The following is a 16,470-nucleotide window of genomic DNA, read 5'->3' as shown; positions in this document are numbered from 1 at the left end:
TCTAAAGTATTTGTCCTCGAATAAGAAAATATTATTGGTAAGACAAAACCTGATCAATTCTAGCAGCATTTCATTGTGCTCAGCAAATCGCAATTGTCTCTTATTCAAATAGTAATGTCCTGCCTTTAGTCCATCTTCATGTTCAATACAGGTATACAAACTTGTTATAACTAAAACCATCAACTGATCAGACTGATCCCAGATGAATTCAGTAATTTTGCCCAAAAAGTCCTTTGTATCTTTCAAATACGAGTTGTATTTTACTCATGTATATGAAGACATGTTAAAATGGCGAGTTCATTGACACTGCTGCATTGTCCCTTTTCGCTGAAATAATGAATTGTAATGAATATATAAGATGGCGACCTCTCTGTGGGGGTGTAAACACTGAGGAAGGCATCGCCGAAACGCGTCTGTTTAGCTAGGAATAAACAAGACCTGGAAACGTCTCTCGTGAGTGCTGGCTTCTTCTTCCGAGTGAGGGGATTTGAGCTGTGATATATCGTGGCAGGCACCGCCACGTCCATGCACCCGCCCATGAGTGCACCCCCAGATTGTCCGTTAAATCATCTCACTTTAAAGTTAGAAAGAAAAGTAAACACCAAGCTCTCTTGGAAGACAGAGCCTGACATATGACCTCTGTCTTAGAATGCACAGCAAGTGTGACAAGATCAGAACAAAATTTAAAGGCCCGTTTACAGAAAGTGAGCACTCGTGGATGAATGCCGTAACTAGGCTATGCTCCAAGTAAGGGACAAAGTCATGCTGGACAGCCTAAAACAAATAAAGCCAGCAAATAGAAAGCAAGAGCATGTGTGTTGTAAACCACAAAGCAACGGGTAAGTAATGGGTGGAATGCATTTTTAGGTCTACTTTCAGAATGTCCCCAAAGTAGTCGTTAGTAACCAGACAGCAACTCTGTCTGGTAGACTTCAACCTAACATACAAGTTAAGGGCAGGTCGAAAGGTAGCTCCATCCCAGAATAAAATATTTTCATCCTCCTCCTGGCCTCCCTTTTAAGAGATACTCTATTAACTGTCAAGTTATTAGAAGTTCATCTCGCAAGTTTAATGCAATCTTTGTTTTTAGTTGTATTGTGGAGTAATCAATATATGTTTGTGTATATCTTTGTTTCAGATGTTCAAGGCCTACAATTATGGTGTGTTTACTTTAACTCGATTGCTTATACCTGCCTGGATTGTTCACTACTATGTGAAGTACCATATAATGGTAAGTGGGTTACCAATATTTTTGAGGTTGTATTTTTAATATAAGCATATCTAGATTCATTATCACATCTATTAAAACAGGCATCTCCAAATATGTCTGTAGTGAAATCTACTGCTGATCAGTGAAAATCATTATTCACTACTGAAGGCAAAGCCACACGTGCATTGTTACCATGCACCCTAACGCTTAGCTTCATTAACTTTAAACCTAATATCCATAGAGGAAGAAACAATACTTTGAATAAAACACTTTGACTAGAGGCAAACATTAAGACGTAATTGGCTTAATTGAAAGTGGAGAAAAACATTGACTTAATATTTCTCTTTACTTTAAACTTGTCCCATCTAAAAAAAATTACTTTTTTACGTACATATATGGCACAGTGTCTACTGGCCTCTTGGAGCAAAAGTCCTTTTTATACATGTGGCTCTTTGAAATGGGAGAAAATTAAAAAATGAGGATAAACTTGATAATTTTCTCCCATTTAAAAGCATTGAGAAGCAGAATTGTGTTCTTGCGCTCCAATATTGAGTTGACAAGGACTTTTATTTAAGAGTTAAAAACATCAGTGCTTCAGTTCTTTACCTCTGTGCCCCAGCTTGGGTCATAAATCTGACTGAGCGCTGCTAATTATCAGGCCCTACCTTCTGCAGCCTGGTGATAGTAGTGTAGAATAAACACAGCCTTCCCTTAACCTGAAAAGGAAAATGTGACCCTGTGCTTATTTAACAAGCATTGGCCTAGCTAAGGGGTCTCACTTTTTGAATCTTATAGGTTTTTAGCAAAGCATTAGATTATCCTTTGTGCTACAACATTTAGGGTTATATCTTGTGTCACTAGTGAAGGGTCAGTCACACCTGTGCTTCTCCATTCTATATATTGTTCATTGAAATTGTATTTATGCCTCTATAGGGTAAGTTTGTAATGGAGAGAGAGACGTTTCCCTGGAGAATGTTGTGGAAATACTCTCCTGCAATTGTAGGACTTGGTGATGCGATCAAATGATATTGTAGTGGTGTTCTAAGGAAGGCTTGCAGTTGAAGAAGCTGGAGGTTACTGTGAAGCTGTATACATGTACTTGTGAATAAAGAAGCTTCTGTGAGTGTGGTTACTACAAATTTGCGCAGGGGCCAGAGTTCAGAGTAGCCTCCGCCCCTGGAAAAGCAGTTTATTGAAGAATTCTGATGATGAAATTTGGTTTACAAACCATGAGTTACATATATTTTAATATTTTATCCTAAAATGGAGAGCTCAACGAAAGACTATTTGCATAGACTTGAGGGACTTGAACACGAATATATGGGTCGACCGTCAGCCACTTCTCAATATCACAGAGCTGTTGAGTGTGAAGGGAGCTGAAAAAATATTCAGTGTTTTAGATATGTCTATGGCCTACCACCAAGTGAATTTGCTTCCGGAATTATGTCCTCTGACTTCCTTTGTGACACCTCTAGGGGCCTTTCATTTTTGTCCAATGCCATTCGGCTTGGCATCTGCCCCTGCGGTGTTCCAGAGGATTAAGAAAAATATTTTTCAGGGGATGGAAAGGGTTTTGTGTTTCCAGGAGGACACTATGGCTGTGGGTAGGTCTTTTGAAGATCATGATCAATTGCAGTGTGAAGTGCTGAGGAGGATCGCGTAACATTGATTGACTATAAAATAACAAAAATGTCAACTGAGAAGGGAACAGGTGAATTATTTGGGGCATGAGATATCTGCAGGTGGAATTAGACCCCATAAAAGTATTGTGAAAGCAATAATTAAAGCTCCTCAACCTACTGACAAAGCACTATTGAAATTGTTTCTTGGCCTTGCTGAGTATTGCTCTAAATTTGTATCTAATTTTTCTGATATTGTAGAACGTATGAGAGTATTGTTAAAGAATGGAGTACTGTTCGAATGGAGTACGGCTTGTCAGACAGTATTTAAATATATTAAGGCCTCGCTGGTTCGTGCGCCTACTTTGGGTCACTTTGATGTTAAGAAAAAGACCACAGTGATGACTGATGCATGGAATGTGGGGTTGGGTCCTGTGTTGACCCAGAGTGTTGATGATGAAGAGAAAGTGAGTGGTTATGAATTGCGTCGTTTGCAGGGTGCAGAAAGGTCGTATTCTGCTATTGAGAAGGAAGCGTTAGCTTGTTGTTGGGGAATTAATCATTTGAGATTTTACCTATGGGGTTTGCCTTTCACCCTGAGGACGGATCACAAACCCATATTGCATATTTTCAAAGGCGGCAAGGGTCTTGAAGGAAATGTAATTCCACGTACTTCCCATTGGTTGTTGTCTGTGATGGATTTGAATTTTGCGATTTAATTTGTATGGGGTAAAAGAAATGTGATAGCTGTTTATCGCGTCTGTCAGTTGATGTAGAGGAGGATGTTTCTCTCATGTCTGAAGTGGGTTGGTTGACAACTCTTGTTGATGGGGAATTGGCTTTGACGCATGAGTGGATGGAAGAATTGAGTGCAGATGAGGAATACAGAGAGTTGAAGGACGTGATAAGTGGCAAAATGCTTCAGTTTTGAGTGAATGAATGAGACAGTATGATAAGGTGAAGGATCAGTTGAGCATTCGAGCAGATAAGGTTTTTGAGGTGCAACCTCATAGTTCTGCCTAAGGCACTGAGAGGTAGACTGATTAAGATTGTACACTTGGGGAGGAGTATAAGTAAAAGGAGATTGAGGCAGTGTTTTTGGTGGCCTGAAATGGATAGGGTGGTGGAGGAGGTTGTTAAAGATTGTTATGCTTTTAGCAACCGTGACAAGAGCAGGGTGGTTGGTCCGCCTTCTTTAGGGTGTGTGAAGGTACCTGATCTACCCTGGGAGAAATTGGCTATGGATTTCCTGGTTCCTATAGAAAGATTGGGGGTCAGGAATAGATTCTTAATTGTTTTAGTGGATTACTATAGTAAATGGTTTGTGGTCAGGTCTGTGAAGCACATTTCGTCCATGCAGGTTGAGTTTCTAAAAGATGTATTCTTGGAGGAAGGAATACCGAAGACATTAGTCACCGATAATGGAATACAACTGGTTTCCACAGTTTGCCAAAGTTTCTTGCAAAGTTGGGAATCCAGCATAATTGAGAGGCAATGTTTAGGCCACAGGCTAATGGATTGGTTGAAAGGGTCAACCGTATCAGTGCGGAAAACATTAAATTATCCCTGGGTAACGGATTAGCGTGGAAAGAGGAACTGGACACAATTATGTGGGCCCATAGAGTGATGCCTCATTCTGTCACTGGAGTTTCTCCATTTGTTGCCCTTAAAGGCAGAGAACCGGCAAACAAAGAGTCTCCTGTGTGGTTGCAAAAGAAAAAAGAAGTTTGGGTGGATCTGGAATGCATGAGTGAGAAAGTCACATGGATGCAACAAGGCAGATTATGATAAGAGAAAGGGAGTGAAGATTTTTGGAGTGAAATGTGGTGATTGGGTTGCTACGAGGAAAATTGGTTTTTATTAAGAAGGAAGGAAGCAAGTTCTCTCAGCCGCAAAGAGTGGTTAAAGTAATGAAGTCTGTTGTCAAATTAGATGATGGAAAGGAATAGAGTGTGGGTAACTTGTGTAAAGTTAATGCTCCAAATTTTACTGAATGAAATGTAGTTGAAATGCATATTTCACATGTGGAAATCCTTTATCCTTATTATTAGATTAATTTATTGTTTTGTACAATGTTAGTTTGGATTGGAAATGTTCCTATTTCTTGTCTTTTCTTTATCTATTGTGAAGGAATTCTTTGTATTGGGGGTAGATGTGTGGAAATCCTTTCCTGCAATTGTAGAACTTGGTGATGCGGTTGAATGATATTGTAGTGGTGTTCTAAGTAAGGCTTTCAGTTGAAGAAACTGAAGGTTACTGTGAAGCTGTATACATGTACTTGTGAATAGAGAAGCTCCTACCTACTAACTACTGTGAGTGTGGTTACTACACATTTTTTTTAAAGCAAATTGTTTTCACACTCCTTTTGCGGCAGGCAAAAATGGAATAGGTTGCCTTTATAAAAGTAAAACTGTTACTAATTGCATAAGAAACAAGAATTTGCAATGCAATAGGTCTCACTTATTTTAGCGTTAGCGCTATTAGCGTAATGAAAATGTTTTTTACTTTTGTGTTACGTATGTGATAGTTGTATCTTTTAGAATTAATCTAAAAAGAAGCGTGTTGATGGTTGGATTTGGTGCATCTGTATTTTGCATAAAACAGATTTGAATTATTTAAGGTACTTTTGCAGTCAAGTTGCCCAACTGTAGTTGGTTTGATTTAAACAAGATCCTGTGTATCAAATCCTGTGCAAGAATCGACTCACAAATGTACACTAACAAGCAGACTTCTGAAGTGTGGTACCTACCCAACTGAAGCATGCAGATATTTCAGGAATTAATGGCTGTGCTGCACATGTCCTTAAAACATCCTCTTCTCCAGTTGAACGGCCTTCCAAACCCCCTAAGTGGACCTTCTGTTTTACTGTCAAATCGAAGTACCTTAATACGATAATCTTCATAAGCACATCAGTCGGACTACGAAATTAACACATCTTCATCTTTTACTGTATCAGTTACCAAATCCCCACTTACCATCTGAAATATCTAGAAACTGTAATAACTTTATGCTTTCCTTTACTAGGTTCGCTTTTTCCTGCTATTTATTCATATTTCCTGCTTCTATCTTTGCTAGTTTAAAAATATTTTTTTTTTATCGGTAAAATCAGACAGTATTATATAACGAGGGCTGCACACGCCTCTTCATGCTTACCAGGGCTGCGGCGCAGACTGACAGGGTAATAGCCTAAGCTGAAATGCACAGTTGTGCTGGGTGCAGAGACCTCTATACCCGTCTGAATACACATGAGCAGTGCCACCCGGTGACCAGCGTGATCTGGTCTGCCCCCAGCCAATGGGGCACGTCACTCCTGCCACCAGGCAAGCCACCATTTTAGAATGGGGGCTGGTTCCTGCTGAAACGATAGAAAGATTAAACAAAAAAGTCAAAATATTTGTATTTATTTACTTGGAAATATTATACTTTCTAAAAAATAAAGAGTGAACTGAGTGATAGATAATTAATAATTTTACATTTGTGTAGAAAACAACGTAAAACAGGACACTCCAGCCCTGTCTGTATTTCTCCTTTATTTTACAAGATAAAGTACATACGGTTGTTCAAAAAACTAAGCATTGCCAATGCAACTACTCTAAGGCAAATAAAAGAGTAGGAAAAGAAATGCTAGAGATTTTAAGCCGCGACGGGCAGGACGGTATAGCGGGCACTGAAGATTTGCAGTTGTCTCCTGTCTTCAGAAGCGGGTTGTGGAAGGCCATGGCACTCGGGAACAGATGCTAGGGATCTTGCTGCTTTATAAGCAGGAACAAGCAGTGACCTCGGAGGGGTGGTGGGGGCGGGCAAGCATTGTTGTGGGAGGGATGAGGTGGTGTGAGAAATGGTATGGGGAGATTAAGAGATTAAGTGTCCGTCCAAGTGGAAAAAAGAAGCGGCCTCGAAGGTTTCATTAACCAAAATACCTAACATGAGCAGATTCAGACCAACAAAAGAAAGAGTGCTCTCGAAGTTTGGGAAATAGCGTGAAGTGTAAAAGCACATGTAACAGTGGCAGTCCTCCTGGGAATATCCAAAAGTCTGGAAGAAGGGATTACTAAGCCTATCCACCAATCAAAAGTCAGCATTTACAAAGGACAGTAAGAGGAGGCAATTGAAAAGATGGGTGGTTCTTAAAGTCCATATTCTAGGAACAGCATGCCTCGTAGAGTAGCTTATGCACTGCCGAGGCTCGGTCTAAAAAGGTCCGTTTAAGTTTAAATTTTGTGAAAAGCGTCATTAAGTGTATTTGTAAAGCACTGCAGTGTGTGTGCAGCCTGTCGAAACATTTTAGCAAAGGGAAAGCTTATCAGCAATGCACATCTTATTTCTGAAGCAAGCACCAGGATGGAGTCCGAGATGGACTAAGAAAGTAGAATACTTGCTGTCTTTGTTTTGTAATCGACCTGCTTGAATCCGGGAGGCAGTGCTTTAGCATGCCAGTAAAGATTATCACCCTAACAACCTGCATTTGGTGTTTTTGTAAGGCACAAAGCCATTAAGTTAGTTTGTCAAAAGCACAGGATGTTAAGCCATAAAGGGAGCCAAAACCCCAGTTCACAAGTATGTATGGCAGACTCAGTAGCGATAAAGTCACATTTTCAGTTACTTACGCAGAGATTCTATGGATGGGTCCTGGAGGAGGACATGACCTCAGTGCTCCCCAGTCTACCAATCAATCTTAACACACACTTTTCCCCATGCCTGCCCTGGTGCTGATAGAAACCCTCTGCAGTAGCACGCCACCACATTAGACATAAGATAATGGCAGGAAGACTCTTACAGACCTTGTCGGAGAACTACCAGACACTAGAGCACGCTGCATTCTTCTCAAGAGTTGAGTTGAGGGACAGCCATGTTCGGGGCAAGAAAGTTATGAAAGGCAATTTTAGGGCACAGCCAGTCTAAACTCCGTTCCTGTACCTTAAAGTTTTTACACAACACAATACTTGACCAACAACATGCACTTGTATTGCACGCTCTTCTAATAATGAGGTACAGAGACAACAAAACAATATCTAACCATGTCAGTTTAAATTATATTTAAAAAAACAATTTCTCGTAACATGCTAGTGCCAGGACGGCTCACTGCCAACAACACAGCAGAAGGAACACACTCTGCGTACATAATGCAACGAGCGATGTGATAACGATAGTCATTCCCTTTGACTTACTGTATTAAATGAAAAGTGTGTTTTTCAAAAATGGCCACTAAAACTGTATCCTGATCTACAGCATCTGCAAAATCATGGTATTTGTTAAAATGTTGGTCTAGTGAGAGGCAGGAGACTTATTTTTTAGATAGCTTTAATTAAATATCTTCTAGCCATTTTCTGTAGTTTTATATATTGCGCAATTCCAAGGAAATTGGAGTGCTTTCCATAAGTACCAGATTACATTACACAAGGTGACTAGTGCAAATACATTCATTGTGGTTGGGGAAGTGCGTTACTGTTGTGGCTCGAAAATGAGCTACGAAAAGTCTAAAAAAAAAAAGAGTTCTCACAAAGTGTAATAAATAAAATGAAGAGTAAGAGCACATGTGACACAGGGATTCCTCTTGGGAAGTTACAAAAGGAGGGACTACTGAGCATATTAGGCAAAGAAAAGCAGGCATTTACAAAGGATAGTTAAAAAGATGAGCCTTGTTTGAAGCCCATATTATAGATACAGCATGTATTGTATTGTATGCGTGATTTCTAAAGCACGACTGTCACTCCAAAGGAGCGTCTTGGCACTGTGCAGACATAGGAGAAAGAAGGTACAGGGTAGTTAGAGTTGCCTGGAGGGACCGGAAGGAATTAAATGAGCGAGAAGCATAGAGTCAGGGGCTCCGAAAATCCAAGTTTTTAGGGATTTCCCGAAAGAAGCTTCAGATTGAATGAGATGAAGTTGGCTGGGTAGTGAATTCTATGCTTTTGCCCCTAGGACAATTACTGATCTACCTCCTCTAGTTTTAAGTTTGAAGGAGGCAGGTTTTAAGAGATTGGCTGAGGTAGATCTAAGAGTACGTAGAGTGATATAGAGCAAGAATCTAGAACTTGGGTACATGGGTCAAGTGTCCCTGAAAGCTCTAAAAGTGATGACCAGTATCTTGAATAGCACATGTATAGGTAACCAATGCAACATTTTTAAAGCTGCAGATGCAGAGGAGCGACGTGGCAACCCGAGTACCAGACGGGCTGCTGCATGTTGAACGGTCTGAAGTTTTTTTAGGATAGTTTTATTGGTGCCTGTATAGAGGCTATTGTGTAGTCAAGCCTAGAAGTTATTAGAGCTGCTGTACAAGTCTTTCTTGCGGTGACAGGGAGAAGGTCTCAGAGACCATGCGCTGCCTAGGCGAGACCTAAATATGAACTCAAGGCTGTGAGCTATTCTGAAGGCGTCTGCAAGATACTGGTGGCTTGCGATCACAGGTTGGAGACACCTGATCTGACATCTGTATTTATTTTGCTGTTGGTACCACTATTATCTAGTTATTTGGACTTTTATCTTCGTCGTTGTCAAGCAATAATGTTTTTAGGGATTCTAAGTCCGTTTTTTTTTGTAATCTTTCTATGAATAAGGTCTGTGTATTAAACTTCAACTCATGACTTCCTGAATATTCTGTATTATACACAAGGGGGAAAAAAATCCTACGCACCAAAGCATTTTCTCCCTTTAGAGGACTGTGAAGGCATACCGTGGCCATTGTATAGCACTGCACTCCAACATTTGTAAAGCATGCTAGAATGTGTACCACAAAGCATAAAATAAGGCATGTCATTTACCTCTCCTTCATATTTCCCATGCTACAGTTTTGTCATCCATTCAAAGAAACCTTGATACTCCGTGTTTTCTTTCAACTGGGTGAAAAGTGAAATTGTGTTACTGACCTCGCTATCAGCTTGCAGTATGCCCCAGTTAGATATTCGTGGCACATACTAACTACCCTGAGGCACGGAGCTGTGCTATGAGAATACTTAGTCATTACTTGAGAGAGTCCATACACTTAAATATGTGCCAAAGGATCTTGCTTTCATTGTATGTAAGCATTCCACAGTTGTATACCACAGTATCTGTGTTTCACAACCCACTTCCAGTTCAAACTCTAAAGTCCTATTTCCATAATTACAGTAGCTATGAATAACAAAGATCTCCTTGTTGCACATGTATGAATATGGTTTTTCTGTAGTACAAACTTAGACAAAAAGCAGCAGTCCCCTGTACAAGATCTATGTACTTTTAATATGGCAGACGAGGGACTCGTCATTGGCATTACTCTCTATTATGATAGGTGAAGTCATTGGTTTTGGTTGAGTGATTGCTCCAAGCAGTGAGTTGTCACAATGAGTAAAGAGTCTTTCAGTTAAACAAACGTGTTGAAGAAATGTGTGGTTTGTTTTCATCACTGCCCTTGGTTGTATTATAATGGGGTAAGTTTAGGGAATTTTCGGGACATCAGAGTGTTCCTGCCAGTTATAAGGGGGTGTGGTCATTGACCCTTTGAATATGACACAAGATTTGAATATGGTGTAAGAATGCAGAGGTAGCCAGTGAAGCACTATCCTATTGGGATATTAAGCTTGCTTTGTCATTGACGAAGCAATCTGCTGCTTGTAGGGCAGCCTTTATGCGAATGAGCGGATTCCCGGGTTTGCTTATAGTTTTTCCAGTTGGAGAAAGAGGCTTAACATTTCTGTACTTGCCGTCTATTTATTTTTCTGGGTGTCATCAAGGTATGATAGTGCCTGGTTGTGTTTTACTGGTAATGTGGGTCCTCCATGGAAGGTGGTTGTGAGGGTCAAGGCTCTGTAGTTTGGTACTTCTCATGCATTTTGGTGAAAACCCTTAAAGTGTGTGCAACAGCTATCATGGAAGGCTGGATGATGAATCGCAGATTTTAGAGATAATCAATTTGTAAATGAGTTCCATTTAGATTGTGTATGTATGTGTTTTGGGTTGAACAGATATGCTGTGGCATGCCAAGTCCTTGATGCTTACCTCTCAAAGCACAGGTGGAAAACTGGGTTTAATGGGCATATGCAGCAATAAATGAATGCAATCATCTACTAGATATTATGAACTCCTATGAGGGGATAGACTGAGGAAAAACTTATTAACATGGCAGACTTTTTAGGCACTGGGTCAGCAGGCTGCCTGACCAGTTCAGAAATCTGATTCCCTAAAAACCAATGCTGTGGTTCTGGCACAGGAGGCAAGGGGAAGTGACGGAGGCAAGCTGAGGTACCAGCGATGAAAGCCATCTTGGAAGCTGCCTGTGCTGAAACTGTAGATGAGGTCTTTGAAATAATGTTGTCTGCTTGGACACAAGCCCAGTCTTCCCAGATACATTCCCATCAGTATTTTATGTGTGTGAGTGGAAGACGCTATTGTCTTATACATGCGCTGATATTCATGAAAGACTGCATCATCTCGTTTTCTCTACTGCTATCCATGGTTTGGTATGTTCAAGCCTGGAAGCTGACGGCGAGGGGGTGCACTGCTGTATCTTTCCACAGGTTTAGGTAAAATCTGAAAATATTAATTAGTTGGGGTGCTCCTAAAGGTGACGTGTCCTTCCATGCACGTCAATTCATGTCAGATTGTGCAACCACCAATGCGTGAGAGCATCCATGAGCTGGGCACACCATAGGTTCTTAATGAAAAGAAACCATCAGAAAGTTCCTTAGTATATCAAAGATTTCAAAACTTTCTTTATTTTTCCAAAATTGATATTTCAATTCATATCAAGCTGTATGTATTTTCATCATGATACATTATTCATCATTCAAGATCGTTGTTTCATAATATGCATTATTAGATACTCCAATGCATTTCGGGCATCTTTGCCCTTTATCAAGGAGCCCTGAAAAATAAGGGTATGGCAATCACCAATCATGTAACTGACATAGTCGAATGAACACATAGAAAGTCTAACTGCTCATTTTAGCACATAATCATGGATCTAGAAAAGTGCATAAAGGTATCGTAGGTGACTGCATGGGATTTAATGAAACCGTGAATACGTTTTAGGGAACGTTAAACTGATAGTGCTCAGTGAGGGAATGATAAGTGGTTAGAAATTGTGCTCGATAAAGAAATGTGTGAGGCTGTTTGTTAAATATACCTATGACGAATAGTTCGATGACCCGTCTTAGATCGTTAAGTTAAAAAGAATGGCAAAGCCTCTAAGAGTCATGCGGGTAAGTAGTAGCGGTGAAAGTAACCCATGCGTGATGTCCAAAGGGAACCAAACTTACTTGAAGTTCCAGGTATACGTGGTATCAACGATCCTTTTGGGTGATATCGAGTGTTTGGGGAGTGTCGTTGGCAGTTAAGAAGTAACGTAAATCGGCTGTTCTGATCACGTGGGGCAGACATAACAAGTGAGGTAGAAAGAGGACGGTGTGCATTGTGAACAGGTTTGGCGCCCATGAGTAAGAGTGTCAAAACATAGAGAAAACGAGTATATACAATCTACAATGTAAACCACACAATAAAGTAACATAGCATCAATAAATCACCTATACAGGTGGCTAAATGAAACCACTGAATTCCAGCCGATCATTAAGTCCAAACAGCTTCATTGATTGCAATTTATAAATCCATGCAATCTCACGTTGTAGCAAATGTTTAGTATTGTCTGCCTTCTCGTTTTTTGATGATTTCAAGAACCATGAATTTCAATTGAGAAATATTGTGTTTGAATTCCATAAAGTGTGCAGCAATATTCGATTTTTCATTATTGGTTCTTATATTGGATTTATGTTCATTGATGCGCACTTTTATTTTCCTCTCGGTTTTTCCAATGTAAATTTTGCCACATGGACACTTCACTAAATAGATTAGGTTGGTGGAGTCACAAGTTGCATTCACCTTTAGCTTAATGTCATGCCCCTTCATGGGATGTGTAACCACGTTACCTTTGATAATATTATTGCAATTACTGCAATTCAAACACGCTCGAGTTCCTTTACTTTCCATTTTATCACTTGGTTCTTTGTTTAGAATTTCCTGAATATTCGCATGCCTGGTATAGCAAACACGGGTGGTGTTTCAAATATACCTTAAACGTCGGGCTCCATCCTCAATATTGGCAGTGTTTTAATATGATCTTTTTGTATGTTTGACTCATAGTAGAGAATTTTGATACCAGCACCATTCTGGTGTCTTCAGTCTTGATTCTTCTTTTTAATGTTTCCTCTCTTGTGATCAGAGCTACACCAGCTTTTGCTTCTTCGACTATCATACTGGGGTAACCTCTATTACTGAATCTCTTCCCCATTTCTTCGATGCTTTCTTCTGCTAGACTCTGATTAAAGGGGATTCTTTTAGCTCGTAGCATTTGTGAAAATGGTAAATGTCTTTTAAGTGAGCTTTGGTGAAAACTTGAAAAGTGAAGTGTGTTATTCCAATCAGTGGCTTTGCGATGAAGGTCTGTGACAAACCCCGTGGGGGTTATAGTGATCAGTACATCCAAGAAGGTAATGGATGTATTATTGATTTCCCAAGTGAGTTTGATTCTGTCATCAATGGTGTTCAATTTCATCAAAGATTGTTCAAGGTTTTGTTTAGTGTCTTTCCAGATAATGAATAAATCATCAATGTATCGGACATATAATTTCAGATTCTTTGTCCAATTTATTTCTCCATAGATGTTGTTATCCTCATATTGTTTCATGTAGGTGTTGGCATATGTTGGAGCAGCGCAATTGCCCATTGACATCCCGGACAGTTGTAAATACCATTCCTGGTTGTGTTCGAAGTAACTGTGATAGAGGGTGAATATCATTAATTCCATTAAGAATTGCTGCATGGGGGGGTTCAATGTCACTATTTAAGATGATATTTTCCATAGCCTCAATTTCCCCCCCCCCCCCCCCCCCCCCCCATGGGGAATGGAGGTGTACAATGAGTTCACATCAGCAGTACACAAGAGTAACTTCCTCTGGGTTAATGGTAACCTCTGATAATTTTAGCAAAAATTCAGTGGTGTCTTTTTATGTAGCTTTTCATGCTTTTCACCATCGGTTGTAGATATCTGTCCAAAAATGTCCCCACTGGTTCATGCAGGGAACCTCTGGTAGATACTATGGGCCTAAAAGGTGGGTCCTTGAGTCCTTGTGTATTTTAGGCGTCATCTGAATGGATGGGCTTTTGGGATGTTGCTGAAGTAGATATCTTTTGGTTTTGTCATCAATAGTACCTGTTTCCAATGCTTTATTTAGAATTTCAATGAGTTTGTCTTTGAATAGGTTCGTAGGATTCCCATCCAGTTTAGAGTATATTTGTTCATCAGAAATCTGTTGTTTCATGTTTCTGTTGTACATATCTGTATTCAAAATGACCAGGGCTCCCCCTTTGTCGGCTTTAATACATTTGAAGTTTAGGTTGTTAGCGATCTTTTTTTAAGGTGTCTTGATCTTTTTGTGTGATATTTTTACGCATTTTCCTTTTAAAATTAATTTTAGAAGTATCTTGTTTAACTAAATTTTCGAAAAGGTCAATGCATTTATGGCTGCATGGCACTTGATAAGAACTCGGTGGTCTTAAGCCCATCAGTTGATCAGATTTTTGCTGAGTGGGTGGAGGTAACACATTGTCAAAAGAATGTCTTAATCTTAGTTTACGGGTAAACTTAAAGGTGCTGATGTCTAGTTCCAGTAAGTTTGTCTGGGTAGTGGGAATGAATGATGTTCCTTTCTCCAATAATTTCATTACATGTGGTTTCAAGATGGTGTCAGAGATGTTTATAACTGTAAACTTAAAGGTGCTGATGTCTAGTTCCAGTAAGTTTGTCTGGGTAGTGGGAATGAATGATGTTCCTTTCTCCAATAATTTCATTACATGTGGTTTCAAGATGGTGTCAGAGATGTTTATAACTAAGGGTTTTTCTTCTTGGTAACCTTCTTTTCGATGGTGCTCCGTGTGTTGGGATGAGTTTTTTCGGTCTCTTTTTCTTTTACTCCGCCTGGGTCTTCTCTTAGATCCGGGCTTTGCTCTAAAAAAGGCGCAGAGGTAGCTGGACTATCCTTTTGGTATGTCAGTGTAGGCTCACTGGGTCTCACAGCTGTTGCCGGGAAGTTTGTTCGCTTTTGAGGACGGTTTGAGGTGTCACTTCCAGATGAGGATGTGTCAGTTTGTTGACTGTATGGTTTGTTTCTCCTCCTTTGGGCGTATACATCAGCAAATGTATAAACCTCCCCTAGTTTATAATCCAGGGTGTCCCTCATGAATTTTCGGATCTTTCTGTCGTTGATTTCTTTTGAGTGTTTTTCTAGTTGGACTTTGATGTCCTCTAATACTTTAGACCATTCGTCTGATGTTATGGTGTCAGCTAAATCACAAGATTCACTGTTTCGTTAAATCCCATGCAGTCACCCACAATACCTTTATGCACTTTTCTAGAGCCATGATTATGTGCTAAAATGAGCAGTTAGACTTTCTATGTGTTAATTCAACTATGTCAGTTACATGATTGGTGATTGCCATATCCTTATATTTCAGGGCTCCTTAATAAAGGGCAAAGATGCCCGAAATGCATTGGAGTATCAAATAATGCATATTATGAAACGACGATCTTGAATGATGAATAATGTATCATGATGAAAATACATACAGCTTGATATGAATTGAAATATCAGTTTTGGAAAAATAAAGAAAGTTTGAAATCTTTGATATACTAAGGAACTTTCTGATGGTTTCTTTTCATTAAGAACCTATGGTGTGCCCAGCTCATGGATGCTCTCACGCATTGGTGGTTTCACAATCTGACAAGCCTGGAAGCTGCCAGGAGTCAGTTGCTGGTTCCAAGCTGTCCACAACGTTGGTCTGACAATCCCTTCATTGCTGGTGGCCAGTAAATTATAGTAAGGCTGCTCCTTCTACCTCCTTTGAATCCAAGCAGTGGGCAAAGTTTCCTTTAGTGGATATCCGAGCATCGAACATAGATTTAACCCTGCAGAATCTAATTTGGACACCCCTAATCTCGGGAGATATCTGAGAGCCAGGGTTATACTTCGACGTTAATGAGTAAAGTAAACCATTTTCGAAGCGTGTGCTTCATCTTCTGGACATCTATATTTTGTTAAATGTGAAGGCTGAAGGCATTGGCTCACAATACTTTAGGAGAGGTTTGAAGGCATTGGCTCACAATACTTTAGGAGAGGTTTGAATTTCACTGACCGCTTTGTGTATGTCTTTGCTGGTAGAATGCACTGGGGTCTTATGATCATATTGGTTATGAACGAAGATGATGGCACTATAATGGACTGGTTGTAACATTTTCTACACTAGAATTGAATTACCCATGGGTATCCATTCTGCTGCACCCAGACATTGTGTACCTTCCAATTCATGCCTTTGACCTTGCAGTGTTTGACGATATTGAGATGAAGTAGAAATGACTGTGATCAGCGCAATGTGAAGGCCCAGAATATAGTGGGATAATATCACAAAGTTTGTTTTCTTCAAAGAAAAATGCTTATACTCAAACTTCCACTCTGGTTAAAATCCCAAGGAATCATCAGTATTTGAATTTTACCGAGCTCATTTTGTTACACAAAAGCAGGCTTGCTTTTCTTGCTTGCTTCTAGTGCACATCATCAGATTTGTTGCTGGTTTGAAAATGTGTAAATGGCATTGTTTTTGTATTTGATTCTAATA

General features: G+C 39.9%; 1 protein-coding gene across 1 annotated transcript in view; it reads left to right on the top strand.

Moving 5' to 3' along the window:
* Nucleotides 1–16,470, top strand: part of NDUFB6 (NADH:ubiquinone oxidoreductase subunit B6) — a 46,564-nt gene that overhangs the window by 15,214 nt on the left and 14,880 nt on the right. The window contains exon 2 of the mRNA XM_086963101.1: nt 1,139–1,231. Within this exon, the coding sequence (XP_086819227.1) occupies nt 1,139–1,231 (93 nt within the window). The remainder of the gene's footprint in view (nt 1–1,138; nt 1,232–16,470) is intronic.

Source organism: Lissotriton vulgaris, chromosome 3_1, assembly GCF_964263255.1.
Source record: "Lissotriton vulgaris chromosome 3_1, aLisVul1.2, whole genome shotgun sequence".
In the NCBI taxonomy this organism is placed as follows: Eukaryota; Metazoa; Chordata; class Amphibia; order Caudata; family Salamandridae; genus Lissotriton; species Lissotriton vulgaris.
The sequence above is the reverse complement of the archived record's forward strand: the minus strand, read 5'-3'. Positions and strand labels throughout refer to the sequence as shown.